The sequence below is a fragment of the Natator depressus genome, chromosome 26, assembly GCF_965152275.1.
Source record: "Natator depressus isolate rNatDep1 chromosome 26, rNatDep2.hap1, whole genome shotgun sequence".
Lineage (NCBI taxonomy): Eukaryota > Metazoa > Chordata > Testudines > Cheloniidae > Natator > Natator depressus.
Window position 1 is genome coordinate 555,171 of NC_134259.1, and position 15,062 is coordinate 570,232.

Genomic DNA, 15,062 nt, shown 5'->3' on the forward strand with positions numbered 1-15,062 from the left:
AGCAAGGACTCACGGTGGGGCTCTAGGCCTCAGCATTTGGTGGTATCGCTGCAGGGGACTGGCCAGTGGCCCAGCACTGGGGCAGAGGGAAACAGAAGCCAGGCCCTCCAGGCCCCATGTGGGAGGAGCAATAAACCAGCCCAAGCCCCAGAGGGAGGAGAATGGGGCTGTGGGCAACCTCCAGTCAGGACCCACTGCAGCTGGCCCAGGGAGATCTGGGGGCTTGAGCATAGCACCCAGAAACAGCAGTGACTTTAGGATTAACGTGGGCCTGAGCCCAGGCTCACAGCACAAAGGGAGAACAGCCCCTGCGAAGCAGAGGCCTGGGGCGTGCTCAGAGCCAGAGACCACACCAAGCTCTCCTGGTGGGCAGATGGCTCACCCAGGTGGGAATGGCTCTAAGGCTCCCATGGGACTAAGCCCATGGCTCTGGGGATGCACAAGCCTGCCAGGCCCACTCCTAGGCTGCACTGCCAGCATTCCCCATGCCACCCATGTGCTGATCCTGTGAGCACCCACTGGCCCATTGCAGCTGAATCAGCACTTCTGGAACTTCTGGACACCTAACTTCCAATTCATAATCGCCAGCAGCCTCATCCCATCATGGAACATATTCAGAGCACATGGCCGAGGAATTAGCCACAGAAATCCAGCCAGCCAATCCCCGCTTAGGCAGCAGAGCCAGGGCAGTAGGGGGCTGGCTGGCTGGCTGCTCAATGGCCAGGGAGAGTAGCCCAGCACTTTTCACTCTCCCGTTCCCTGGCTGCTGCTCTCCAACCCATGGCTGGCCCAGCCTTCCCTGACTCTCTCCCCCTTAAGTCAGGCGATAGGCCCCTGCAGTTAGGAAAGCAGGAGACAGTGCTAGACTGTAGCTTGGAGGATGCATGTCCCAGAGCAGAGCAGAAAGGGCTGCAGCTGAGCGAGGCTGATGGCTCCATGCCCTGGCAGCCGTGGTCACAGCACTCTGCTCAGACAGCGATTTGCGGGGCTGGTGGTTCCAGGGAAGGCCAGAGGCAAGTGCACAAGGAGCACTCAGCCCCTGGCAGGCTCCACCGGGGGCCCTGGAGACTGAACTCTCCTCTCACCCTAGAGGTGGTTATGCCATCTGACTCACCGACCAGAGGTGAGGAGAGGCGGTGCTGCCATGCACAGGCTCTCCTTGTGGTGCTGTGGGCTGTGAAATGGCTGATGCCCTCTACCCCAGAGCTGGTTGCATGTGTGGGGCTAAAAGAAGGGAGTGCAGGGTGCAACCCTGGGGCTGGAAGTCACTAGGGATACAGGAGACTGGCAGCAATTCGACATTACACTCATGAGCTCACAGCTGCATGTGTCTGCACAGAACTCCCCTCCCCGCAAGGCCTGATGCTGACACAGGGCCCAAGCGTCACCAGCAGGGCCCGCTTGCCTCCCTGCACCACACGGTCCCCACCCCACTGTCCAGGGAAGAAGCTGGGGTGGGGTGGCGCACGTATCTGTATAGCAGCTCTGAGTGCAGGTGGGTCCCTCTATCCCCTGGCTTCCCCAAGAGGGGTTAGAGCTTGGGGGGCTGACACATCCAGCCATAGGGGATTCCTGCACCGGGGGAGGGAACCCCGACGCTGCAGCCATCGGGGCACAGGGCAATGCAACGCGCCCAAGCTGTGCACCTCTGAGGTGCTATTCAGAAGAGTCACAGAGGGGTGGGCCTACAAGGTCCCTTCCTGCTATTGAGGTATCTGTGGCAGCAGGGACCCCTCTCCTGGCTGCTGGCAGTAGCCTGGCACTGACCAACTCGCCCCCCCAGCCCCTCCCACTAGGCCCCACAGACCACGGCACAGCTGTCAGTGTTCCATTTAATGCTGGCCCTGCAACGGGCTGAGCTGTAACAGTAACGAGAAGGCATCTTTGCCAGCAGCCACTCGGGGCCCGCAGGCTCCAGGCAGCACAGTGTCTCTGGGGCAGAGCCAGAGGATGGAGGAGTGGGCTGAGCAGCTCTGGAGCAGCCTGAGTCCCAGGATACAACGTGGCTCCAAAGGGGCCCGGGGACAGCGTGCAGGCAGAGAGCTCAGGAGCGGCTCCGGTCCTCATGGTTGCCAACAATCGTCTTGCTGTAGAGTTTCTGCTGCTCCTCCTTGAACGTGTCCTTCACTTTCTCCCTCTTCAGGCCCCCGTCCCTGGGGAGAGTCGAGTGATCAGACAGGCTGTGGGGGAGGGCTGCCCTGGACTCACAGTACCTTTCCCCAAGCCCTGTTATGCTCGGGCTGCCCTGACCAGCTCTCACACACCTGGGATGGGAGCACTGTCCTCATTTTCCCGTGACTTGGTGAGCCAGGGCCAGAACTCAGAAGTCCCGGGCTCCTGGCCGTGCTCAGCCACCCGACCCCCCGGCAGCAGAGGGACCAACCTGCTCAGCCATTGGCTGTGATACAGGAGCCTGGCTGATGAACTTTCATTCTCAGCCTCTGAAGCCCCAGTGATCGGGAAAGGACACCTGCCTGGCTTGCTATTCCAGGACAGCACCCAGGGGAGAATTTGTTTAGAAGCAGGGTGTCCCACCACAAGCTGGCATTCGAGAGTAAGGCCCACACAGCATGAGCAAGAGGCAGCTGGTCTAGGCTGCACATGCAGCTGCAGGCTCCAGAGGGCACTGCTGGGGCATGCTCAGCACATGCTTCTCTACAGCATGGATCTGAGGCCTACACACCTCCAGGCAGGGCTCTGTGCACTGCTCCAAGCACCCGACAGCCCTGCCCTTTCCAGGATCCCCTAGAAAACTCCACCGTGCCCCTGCACGGTTCAATGGGGTTTTGTGTGCCCTCAGCCCCCACACTCTGCCTATGGACATGTACCTAGGAGTTGCTGCCTGCCTCACAACCACAGCCCTCCTGAACCAGGCAGCCAGAAGGCTGGCTCTGGCAGCTGGCCCTCCCTCCTGTGGGCTGGAGCCTGGGAGCAGGGTAAGCCAGGTACCTCTGAGGCCTTGGACCCAGCACTGGGAGGGGAAGTTCTGGTTCTGACTCACCACAGCAGATCCACAAGGCCTCCCTGCCTGGCAATTGCTGACTTCACCCGGTTGGCAAACTGGACAGCATCCTCTTCAGGCTGTGGGAGAGCAGAGCTGTTTAGTACGAGCAAGGGACCCAGCCCTCGGCAGCTCCTCCACAGGCCTGGCACAGCCCCCTCACTCACCTCCCTGGTCATGGGGGGCAGGTACCAGACGCTGCAGACGATGGCCCAGCTGGTCATCATCCTCAGCAGGTAGGTCACCATTCCGTACTTGCTGCTGTTCCAAAAGGCATCTCCAAACTGCGGGTCATACTGCAGAGGGCGAGAGAGCCCATGAGATTGAGACCCACAGCAGGGCTGGCCGGGGCATCACCACGGGCAAGGCCTCAGTCAGGCTCCCCAGCCTACAAGCATGGCCAGATCTCGGCTTCCCCACACCCACAGCACAGGTTCATGAGATGAGCTCCAGAGATTCAGGACCATCTCCCTACTGCCCACTACTCAAAGCGGAGAACAGCCCCTCACGCCAACCGGGGCTTCACAGCTTTGGGGCCCTGCTGCAGGGAAGCTGGGTCTATGCCCCTCCAGTTCCCCGCACGGCCACTGGGAAGGGCCTTGTTCTATAGCACCCCTGTTCCCACCTTCCATAAGCAGCCCTAGCGGGATGGGCTCAACGCAGCCAACCTCCCAGAGGGGCAATGCTGTCTGCCCCAGGCTGGGAGCTGCTCGCACCTTGATGGCTACCGGGTAGACTGTAGCTCCAATTTCAAAGCTTCCCTTCTTGAACATCATCACAGACGTGTTGTTGATGCAGGTGCCTGTGAAGAGATGAGTGCAGCTGCCTCAGCCTCCCCCTGTGAGCATATGCCAGAGTCCTGGCTGGGAATGCGAGGAAGGTGCCCTGGGGTCCCCCCACCACGGCAGTCAGTGCTCAGCACTGTTGCGGGCTCACTTGGCTCAGCCCTGACCTGAGGAACAGCCTCAGAGCTCTGGCAACATTGAGGATGCAGGCCCCCCTTGCCTTGCCCAAGAGGAGAGGGGATGACACACATGCTGGCATCAGCCATACGGCATACTTCACAACCCGCCATGGGTCAGTGTGGCCTGGCCTGCAGCTCACCTTCTGGGAAGATGAGGATGGGCAGTTTGCTCTTGTCCTGGACATGCTCTGTCAGCCTGCAGGGAAGAGAGAGTCACTGACTGGCACAGCTCCCTGGGGCGCCCTGCTGGTTCTGCACCCAGCAGCCCTGAACATACAGTGCGCACCCATTAACCTTCAGTCAGGGTGCACTCGCTGGGTGCATGTAATGCCCCTGGGACGGGACAGCTCCCAGGCTCCCAAGAGCCACCTGGGACAACCAGAACCCTGACAGGAAGCAGGTTCCTCCTCCACTGGAGCCAGACAGCCCTGGCTCCCCCTCCCCAGCCATGCCTGTATGGAGTTCAGGAGAACCCACTGTCTCCAGCAGGCCCTCCCTTCCCCTGCCTGAGAGAAAGCTATTGACTGCTGTCCTACCTTTTGGCCACAAGATGGCGATCCTTGACCTCAGAGCGTTCGAACCAGACATGGGGACACGCCTTCACCACGGCCCTCTGGATCACGCCCATGAGCCCGCCATGGATCTGACCCACCTGAGCCAGAGGAAGATGCAGGTTAAAGTCTTTGCCTTGGCCTGCAGGAGTCGCCAGGCAGCTCCTAGCCTCATAACTAGACAGATTTCCCCCTCTGCCCCCTTCCCAGCAGAGGGCTGGAGAGACAGCCCTGCCCCTCCCAGGTGGCTGTTAGGGGAAGGTCACACCTGAGGGGTGATGTGCCAAAGTTGCCAGAGGGGACAGTCTGGGAGGAGCCCAGATCCTCATCATACACTTTGTGCTCAGGGTGGCCAGGCTGAGACTGCGACCTGCCCTTTCCACAGCCAGCAAAGCCCACAGCACTAATGGCTAATGTCCTGGGGCCTCTGGAAGTCCTGCGTCCCCACACCAAAGGAGCACTGGCCTCTGCAACTGGGGTGCCCAGAGGCTGCTGAACCACTGCGGGGAATCAACCAGATGTGAGAGGGGCTGTGTACACAAGCAGTGCTGGGTATCCAGGCTCGGGGCCCCAGACAAGCCCATTCAGGTCCACACACTTTGCAGACTCCCTAAGCCTCAGAACACCTTCCTCCCCCCAGGCAGAAGAGCATCAGCTCCATCGTACAGCAGCACAGCGACCTGCCCAGGGCAAAGGCCTCCCTGGGGATGGAGGGAGTGGCCCTTACCATAGCGTAGTAGCCATCGCTGGCCAGGATGATCACGTCAATGGGGGAGGTGTGATTAGCCACGCAGATGCCTCCATTTCGGGGTCTGTTTTCCCTAAATATAACACAAAACCAAAATGGGGTGACAAGGGACGCGGGAGCCCAGCCTGAGCTAGGGAAGAGCACGGCAAGGCAGGCCGGGAGACGGTGCTGCCCCTTACTGGTCATGGTAGGTGATGATGGCAGTGAGGGCACGCACACAGATCCGGTAACACATCAGGTGAACGTGCTTGCTCAGGAACTCCTTCCACCTGCAGAGGCAGAGCAGAGATTGTTACCACAGACAGCCCCACAAGCCACCCATGCTGGAGCGCCCTACCCTGAGCCAGGAGCTGCTGCAAGGGCCACGTGGTGAGCTGGCACGTATACTGGGCTGGGGGAGTGACAAGGCTGACCTGACTGTGTACCCTACAAAAGAGTGTACAACAACTTCCCCTCCCCTCATGGAGCACGTGAAGGGCAGAGGTGTTTGTAACTGTACTAACCCAGCCCAAATGGGACACCATGCAGGCTGGCTGCCATCCCATCCATCAGTCCAGCCCGACCCCTTTCCAAGCTAGTCACAAGCCGAGAGAGAAACCCATGAACTGAGAGTGACACTTTGCTCATCTGAGCTGGGCTTTGTGTTTTGCTCCTTTGTAGAGTTCAGGGCTGTGAGGTTTGCCACAGGGGTTTAGTTGTGGCATAGATCCTGCTGTGTCCGTCCCCCCAGGGAGGCAGGTGCCAGTCACCTTGGCCCCTCACCCACAGACATACATCTCGACAGTGGCTGGAATGTAGAGGGGGAGACTCCCCTTCCTGCCCCTCCATCCATACTCCTCCATGGTCAGTGAAGGGCCAACTCACCTTCCACTGGGCAAATATCCCACCACTGTGGTGCCAACCACCAACAAGCTGATGCCTGTGAAGGCCAGGGCAATCCTGCAGGAGGGAGAGGGATGTTACAGGCCAGTGAACAAATTCCATGCAGCCCCGTGGGTGTGAAGCCCTGCTCCTGCCTGCCAGGCAGCAGTCTCTCAATGGACCCTGCTGCAGGGTGGGTGTCTCTCTGTGTCCTTGTGCTGCCAGGAGGACCCAGCACCTCTGGCTCCCCTGAGCCAGCTGGGACTGCTGCAGAGAGGATGGGCCCATGGGAATGTACGTGGCCATCTTGGGATCCCCCACCCCAGCTCACACTACCCTGGCTCCCCGCCATTGATCTAACCACCAGACCACACTCTTCTCCCAGGGCCGAAGACAGAGGCAGGAGCCTCAAGTCCCAGCCCCTGGCTCTAACCATCAGCCCTTGGCCCCTCTCTTGTTGTAGGCAAGACGACTGGAAGCAGCCAACGCGCCAGCCAGTTCAGTGCCAGGGGGGCCCGGCAGGGAGGCCGTTGCTAGGAGCAGCTCCTCACCTGAGTGGCAGCAGGAAGCAGTACCGGATGAGCACACCCAGCCCCCACAGCACAGTGAGGCGCAGGCTGATGTACTGGAAGTTGTAATTGGTCCGGCTGAGCAGGTTCCAAGACTCCAGCTCCTCAGCTGAGAACCGCTTGGTCACCTCGTCGTCCATGATGGTCTCAATGCCCTTGCGGCAGAAGTAGAAGATGTCAGAGAGCTCAAACTCAGGTGTGTCCAGGGCTTTGCTGCTGCCACTCCGACGGATCTCTTTAATCTCCTCCTCCAGGGATGTGGGCTCCTTTGCAATGATACCTGCAACAAGGCCACGTGTTCCAGCGATGGCAGCCTGACAGGCCCGCCCCCTGCCAGCAGGTGGGGCCAGCCCTGGTCCCTCCCTCCCTCCTCCTGCCTGCAGGTGGGGCCAGCCCTGGGCCCTGTCCTAGACATGGGACACCCATAAACCAGGTGTGCCCCACATATCTCCCTTGCCCAGAGATGAGGCATTCCCACCCACCCATGACAGGGACCTCCCACATGCACACACAGACATGGAGCTGCTGATGGGAGGGGACGGCAGGCTCTCACCATTTACATAGGGCTTGTACAGTGGGTGGTTCTTCTCCTTGGCACCTCGCTCTATCCTCAGCGTCGCCCACTGAAAGAGACACTAGATAAGCAGGACTTCCAACCCCCTAGGCACCCTCATCTTCCGGGGCTTCTTCCCCGCCAAGTCCCTGGCTGTGGGGACAGAGGTAGGGCTCATTCCAGCAGCTCGAAGAGGGGTTCTCAGCACAGCACTGACGGGAGGTCAGAGCCTACAGAGATCAGTTTTCAGAGTAACAGACGTGTTAGTCTGTATTCACAAAAAGAAAAGGAGTACTTGTGGCACCTTAGAGACTAACCAATTTATTTGAGCATAAGCTTTCGTGAGCTACAGCTCACTTCATCGGATGCATACTGTGGAAAGGAGAGAATGGGGATTGGGCTGGGAAAGTCCACTAGCCTACACAGGCAACCAGCCAGGACAGCTGTCTGCTGCGGGACCTGGCTACTAATGAGGATGGTGCATGGGCTGGAGCTGGGGGGAGAGCCCCACTGGGAGAGACTGTTGTGCAGGCATCTGCATTCCATTCTGGGCACCGTGTCACCTGAGAGATACAGACAGAGCAGAGGAACTTCAGAGAAGAGCAACAACTACCCCAGGGCTGGGGGAGGGCGTTATGGAACACCTCTCCCCAGCCCCAGAGCACGCTCTGCGGCTTTCAGGCAGTCCCATGGCACTTTGCTGCTCCCTCACATGGGTGCCATTGGCTGGACTCCATATGGACCCTGATCACTTGTTCTTACCCCTTGGCAGGGGGCTCCAGCACAGGGTGATCAGGTGACTAACCCAGCACTATTTTCCGATTCTCTTTTCCTCCCTCATGGAATCAGAGGCTGCATTTCAAGGTTGCTGATGGAACCAGCAGGCCAATAGTGTGAAGGGCTGGGACCCCTCCCTTCTCCCACTTGGCTAACAGCTGCTGCTACTTCTCTGTGCACTATTGCTCACAAACAGCAGCCCTGAGCAGACTCCAGGCAGCTATCTGGCAGCAACAGCCAGAATCAATGCCCAGATCACCCTTATTCACAGAAATCTCCCCCCTCAGCTGCTCCCCAAGGGCACCAGATAAACAAACACACAGGTTGGATTTCCAGCCAGTCAGCCTGCCCTCCACGGAACCTTCTCGATGGCTAGGCTGGGAAGGGTTAGATTTTTCTCTAAATGTCTATTTCACCATACACATGCAAACCACAGAAAAAAATAATTCCATCGATAACGATCAAAATGTACAGCTAAGCAAAGGGAAAAAGGCTGCTTGAGAACCTATCAGAGTTTAACTTACAGAGATTTACTTTGTAAATTCTGACTTGTGATATTGACAAGTTTGTGTTTTAACCATTATAAAGCTTGAACTTTATGAATCTCAATGTCTACTGTCATTATATAACTGTCTGCCCACCCCCCCCAATTTCCCACAACAGTGAAAAATTAAATGGATAAAAATAAAAAATGCTTAAAAACAAACATTGTTATCATTTGCCAAAATTAGAGAAATTAAAACCAGAATTCTATCAAACTTGCCTGCCTTTTTAATTTGGGCCTTGAAAACAAACTCTTAAGGAGAGCAAAATGTGCACACCTACTCCAGCCCCAGTGTCTCCCAGCAGGGGAGCGAGGCCGGAATTGGTGTCCTGGCAGCCTTTGGAGAGGTTCCGGTCTGAGGTCAGTCCCTGTTACCAAGGTTTTGGGGGAAAGGGCCCTTGCAGAGTTCTGATGACACCTGCTTTGCTGGCAGCACTGAGCCAGTCCTGTGCCCTGAAAGGCTGATGAGAGCTCCTTCACAGCCAGGCAGACATGTCCCAGGGTAGTCTCCAATCTCCAAGAGCTAAATCCTGGCCATGCCCCATGCTTTGCCAGAGGTCAGAGGAAACACTGCCTCTTGGGCTAGGAGTCTCCCCTGAAACCTCCCACACAACTGGCTAGGTACATCATGGAGCACCGCTGCTGCCAGAGGCGAGTACAGAAGTGGCTGGACCTGGACAGACCGACAGTCTGACTTGGGAGAATGACCTAGCTGTCCCCAGAGCTTGCAGAGCTAAGCATGCTGGCCAGACCTGAGACCCATCACCCCAGGCAGCACCCTCCTTCCTATTATAGACACCAATGGCTGGGCATGAGCATTGTCACACTGCACTTCAGTTCCCTGCATGGAACTTCACTACTGATTGTAGAGGACACAGCATCACTCTCCTGCGGCCTTGGCCTCCTCCAGCCCCACCTCCTGGGAACTCAGCAGAGTCCTGGGCCTGCATGGACCCTGTCCCGGGGGAGGCCCAGCTTTAAGGCAGCCCAGGAGATCAGACTGTCAAGGGCCGGCAGGAAGAGACTGGAAAATTCCACTTGGCTTTTCTGAGCCAAGAAGCGCCGTGAGGGCTCCTGGCTGCCCGTCAGAGGTCCAGAGAGGGCTTCTGGAAACAGCCCCAGCCTGCCAGCTCCACACTGGCTCTACAGCTGGCAACAGGCCCCAGTGCCAGGCATGTTTCCTTGGGTCAATGGGCAGATGGCAGCACAGAACACTCTGACCACAAGGGGCAGAGCATGTGGCCAGGGACCCTGTAGGGCAGAGAGCCCAGCTGACACCCAGCTTCCTTCACCCAAACTTGTGTTAAAGAAGAGATGCTGTTTCTGCTGCCCCAGATGAACAGCCCTCCCCAACCCCAGGAACGAGGTGCCTGCTCCTCACCCCGCCCGCAGGTCCTGTTCGCCTTGGTCTCCTCCCACCACGGGGCTGTTCTTGAGAGGTGCTGAAATCTGCCCTTGCTTGGGTCTGCCATGTGTGAGACTCAGGCCTTCTCTCTCCAGAGGTTTCAGAGTAGCAGCCATGTTAGTCTGTATCCGCAAAAAGGAAAGGAGGACTTGTGGCAGCTTAGAGACTAACCAATTTATTTGAGCATAAGCTTTCGTGAGCTACAGCTCCGATGAAGCATCCGATGAAGTGAGCTGTAGCTCACGAGAGCTTATGCTCACATACATTGGTTAGTCTCTAAGGTGCCACAAGTCCTCCTGTTCTTTTTTCTCTCCACAGGGGCTCTGCTGCTGTCAGCCAGTGACAATACAGTCTCTGGAGCACTTGTTTACAAGGCCTTTGTCCTCAGCATGGGGGCACTTTGGAATGACCTACAAGCACAGCTCTATGGAGCTGGAGCTGGCTCAATAACAGAGTGTGGCTAAGATGCCTGAGCCACTCCAAGGATCCCCCGGAGGTTTCTAGCACCAACACTTGCATCACCAACAGCCCAACTCTCATTCAGCAACCCACACCACCACCATCCAGGGACACCCTCTATTCGAAGGCACATGCCCCTGGCAGGGATCTCCCCCAGGCACATGGACAGTGGTCAGGGCACCCGAGCTCCTGCACAGTACATCCTGGAAGCATGACTCACCCGGAAAATCTTTAAGAGTGTTTTCATATAAATCCTGCGGATGCCAAAGGAAACCCCAAAAATGGCTGGCACAATGATGAAAACCAGAAGCAGTGTGAAGAGGACGGTCAGGGAGATCCCCAGCAGGTTAACAACCAGGCTGTCAAAGGGGAGCAGGAGGAACATGATGGAGGGTCCAGGCAAGGCCAACGCCCTGCGACCCTGGGGCCAGGAGAGAAGGGCTGTCCACAGCGATCAGCCAGTCCTCCTGCTAAACAGCAACAGTCCCATGCATGCTCCGAGTCCCCAGCAGGTCACAGACTCCATTCCAAAGTTCACATCCTTTCCTAGCAGCCTGCGGGAGGAGGAATGCGAGGGAACCAGACAAGAGAACGGTCAGGCGAGACTGAGCAGCTTGGTCTCCGGGGCTCAGCGCGGCTGGAACATGGAGCGTGGGTTCTTAGAGGGTTTGCGAGTGGCACTATAACAAGGCAGCTGTGTGAACGGGGATTCCCCCTGTGGCCCACCAAACAAGTCTTGTTGCAGGGTGACTCCTGCGCGGCCAGACAGTGGAATTCCCTTTGGCTTGTTGAGGAAGGAATAAGGAGGTCTTTTCACAGGGGTGAGGTGGGGTCCATTCCTGATCCCGCATTGGAGGACCTCTGGAAAAATTGGTATTTCTAGGAGCCTGCCACGTGCGGAGCTACTGTCTTTGCCACCACTAGTTCGGGGCCTCTCCTGCCGCCTGTAATAAGTGTCATTCCAGAGACCTCTGGCATCCACCCATGCTGGAGTCCTTGCGGAAAGGGACAGTGCCTCTGCCCCTGTGAGGGCCCCTGAGTTGTGAGCTGCCTTCTTGGCAAGAGAGCCCCTCACATGCCACCAGTGCTAGGGGAGGAAAGAAAAAACAGAGTCAGGCAAATCAGGTAGCGAGACGTCAACGCACAGAGGGTCTCCTGAGGCCCAGGAGCAGTGAGGCGCTGGATCTGAGAGGGCAGAGTTCAAGCTGAGGACACACTGCTCACAGTGCAGGGTTTGGGAATCAGCAGATCTGAATCCTCAGCTCCTGCCTCACACTGGTACAGCGCAAAGAGCTGGGAAGTGGGCTCGCTACCCTCCTGGTCCCTGCATTTTCAGCCTAGGTCTGCAATTCAGATCAGTGCAGGAGCCTTCTGTACCTTGCCCTGGCTCACAGAGGTACTGCATAAGGCCGGTGAGTCTCCAGAGCAGGAGAGCAGCAAATGGAATGAGGGACCCCCTCCCAACTGATATGGACATCACCACTCAGCACCTCTATCCTGAGGGATCCCTGAGCACTTTACTAGCTACACCCAGAAACATTTCTTCCACCACTGAACACAGCCTCTCTGGGGTGGGGCTTGGCAGCTGTTTGACACATGGCAGCACTACAAGGGACTTTAGGACAGGAAGTGAAGTAATCCTGCAGTGAGAATGAAAGGAGGCTAAATATGATTATCCAAATTGGAACTTGCCAGGTGACTGTGACTAAAACCAAGGTCAGCGTCTCAGTGTTACATCTCATCTGAGAGATGGCACCTCCAGGTGCACAGCATCCTTTGCATCATGCTGGGACACGGCTCAATTCCCACTCCATAGAGAGCTTCTCCTGCTGAATCACTGGGGTGGGGGGAGAGGGCAATTCCCATCCGCCTACCGCCCTAGCCTGACCCTCTGATACACAGTGACAGGCAATAGGTGGGGGCACCAAGCCCAGCTCTGCAGGAGGAGTCATTCCCAACCACAGGACAGCTGGGGAAGCAGGAGAGCCTTCCCTTCCCCTTTCAGACAACCCTCCAGCCCCGCTTGGCTTCCCGCTTCTTCCCACAGCACACTGGAGGCTCTGGCTGCTGGCTCAGCACCACTAAGAGCATCTTCCGTGCTGCATGGAATGCCGCACCAGTAAACCCTGCTCCCCAAAGAAGACACTCTCTGCCTATCCCTGCTGCTGCCTTCCTCTCCTATGGGCCAAGCCTTGCTGATCAGTCGCCTAACTCCCCAGAATGTCAGCCCCCTCATGCACCAAACCCAGGAATCCCATGTGGCAAACTAACCAGTCAGCCCAGCCAGCCTACCCACCACCGTCCTGACTCACCAGAAGGTGCCTGGGTGGAGAAGAGAAAGAATTATAGGACTTAATTAGCACATTCCTTCCATGTAACACCCTGTTCTGGCCTAATGGCCCAGTTCAGATCATGCCCTGGCAATGACCAACAGCACCAGGCATAATTTGAGGCAACCCTGTTCAGCTTTGCTCACAAGCTTCAGCCACAGAAGTTTCTAGACAGGGTGGTGACACTGTCACTGGGATCTCTAGCTGGTGTCACCCTCGCACACTCCCTGTGGAACCCAACTGCTGGAATGATTGTCTCAGAGGCCCTCCAGGAACAGCCCAGATCAGGCTGCACAGCTGGCTGCTTTCCCAAGATAGCTCCAGGGGTCCACACCCTGCAGGGATCTCATGCTGATACCCACAGAGCACAGGCTCCTGTCCTCCACCACCAGCAGGGTTGGATGAGGAAAACTTTTACCTCAACAACCAGATTTTCATAGTACAATGTTGTACAAACTACAGTTACTCCTCACAAGCCCCTGGGAACCAGTCAGGGAAGCACATTCTGCCCATTTTACTCATGGGCAATAGCAGCACGAGGCAAAGAGACCAGCCCAAGGTCATGCTGCAAGTCAGTGAAAAGCTGGGGTTCTACCCCGGAGTCCCCGGCCTCAGAGCTCTGCTCTAAGCACTAAACAAGGGAAACATATTGTTGTGAACACAGGGACTCTGCCAGAAGCCCTAGGAGAGATCAGCAATCCCTTTCCCCTCAGCAATGGCTCCTAGAACAGTGCCATGCTATCAGGGGAAACCACTCTACGGCCCAGAGTGGACTCAGGTGCTAGCAAGCCATTCCCTGCAGCGTGTGTAATCACTGAGGCATCCCAGAGACAGGACAGGTAACAGCATCCTCTGCACCACACACAACAGAACAGCCAAAGGCAGGAGGGGCCCTGCCCCAGGGCATCAGCCTGGTTTCAAGGACTTGGCAGCAGTGCCAGTGCAGGTGTCCGTTCCCCGAAATGGGACGCGGGGCTGTATCTGGCGGCGCGGAGCTGGTGCCGCCTGGTAACACCGAGCTGGACGCCCGCATGGGGGCGGGAGGGGGAGCCGTGACCCTGCTGGTCTGATCCATGCAGCGCCGGCTGGGCGAGCCGACTGGGCCCGCACAGCGCAGCAGAAGAGGGGGAACCAGGCTGAATGGGCCCAGACCGGGACCCCCCAGTATCTCCCACGCAGAGCCCGGGGCTGCGCAGAGCACTGGGAGCCGGCGGCGCCGTAGGGAAGGAGTGTTGCGGGGTGTTGGGATGGGGGTGGGGTGGCCCAGAATGGCCCAGCGCCGGGCACTGCACAGGCCAGAGAGCGCGGGCACCCACCGCGACACGGGAACCCCTCAGCGGGGCCGCGGTGCAGGGCCCACGTGGGGAGCAGCGAGGACGGAGCACGGGGAGGGAGTCTCCAATCGGGGGGGGGGGAGGGAGCGCTGCGCGGCCGGCCCCATCTCGCAGGACGGCCGGGGGGGGGGGGGCGGGCGCTCCGCGGCCGGCCCCATCTCGCAGGACGGCCGGGGGGGGGGGGGAGGGGCGCTGCGCGGCCGGCCCCATCTCGCAGGACGGCCGGGGGGGGGGGGGAGGGCGCTGCGCGGCCGGCCCCATCTCGCAGGACGGCCGGGGGGGGCGCGCACTCACTGTAGGCCAGGGGGTGGGGGATAACGGTTTTCCATCGCCGCCCGGGCGGGACTGGCGGTTCCCGGCCGCGCGGGGCTCTCCCCGGGGCTCGGCGGCAGGGAGCTCGCAGGGATCGGGGAGGGTATGTAAAGCCAGGCCGAACCGGGCCAGTGTCACTCACCTGCCGCCGCTACCGCCGGGCTCGGGCCCGGGCTCCGCCTCCACCACGTACCGTACCGTGCGCGTGCGCGTGCCCGCCCTTCGCCCTGTGTTACGTAAAACGTCATCGCGCGGCCCGCAGGGTGACGAGTCAGCACTCTGCATGCCGCCTTGGCGTCAGGGACTGCGCGGGGCGGGCCGCGCAACTCGGGGGCGTGTCCTGCGGGCGCCCCGCCCTCTGGGTGCCGCTGTGAGGGAGCGGGGCGGGGCCGCCACAGCCTCGTCACGGCAGTCACATGGCCGCGACGTGGTGACGTAGTCAGAGAAGCAGGGCGAACCGCAACCCGCGGCACGAGGGCCCCGGCCCCGCCCACCGCGGGTGCCGGCCTGTCCGGCAGGAGCTGTCCGCTGTAGCGACGCTTCCGGCCCAGCAGAGGGCGGCCGCGCCACGGCCTCCCGGCAAAGGGACACGCCGGGGGCGTGCTAGGGGCGGGGCCAGGACGCCTGGGTTCCGCCCCGGGCAACGCGCCGCTG

At 58.9% G+C, this 15,062-nt stretch overlaps 1 protein-coding gene across 1 annotated transcript; it reads right to left on the reverse strand.

Annotated features, from left to right (window-relative positions):
• Positions 1-1,818: 1,818 nt before the first annotated feature.
• On the reverse strand, positions 1,819-14,689 carry GPAT4 (glycerol-3-phosphate acyltransferase 4). Its single transcript, XM_074939986.1, has 13 exons — positions 14,551-14,689; positions 10,653-11,519; positions 7,248-7,317; positions 6,677-6,974; positions 6,129-6,203; positions 5,444-5,533; positions 5,244-5,337; positions 4,502-4,617; positions 4,106-4,161; positions 3,718-3,803; positions 3,169-3,297; positions 3,002-3,081; positions 1,819-2,153 (listed from the first exon to the last, which is right to left on the reverse strand). Exons 2-13 carry the CDS (start codon positions 10,815-10,817, stop codon positions 2,045-2,047), a joined length of 1,368 nt encoding a protein of 455 aa, XP_074796087.1. The 5' UTR covers positions 10,818-11,519; positions 14,551-14,689; the 3' UTR covers positions 1,819-2,044.
• Between the last annotated feature and the right edge of the window lie 373 nt (positions 14,690-15,062).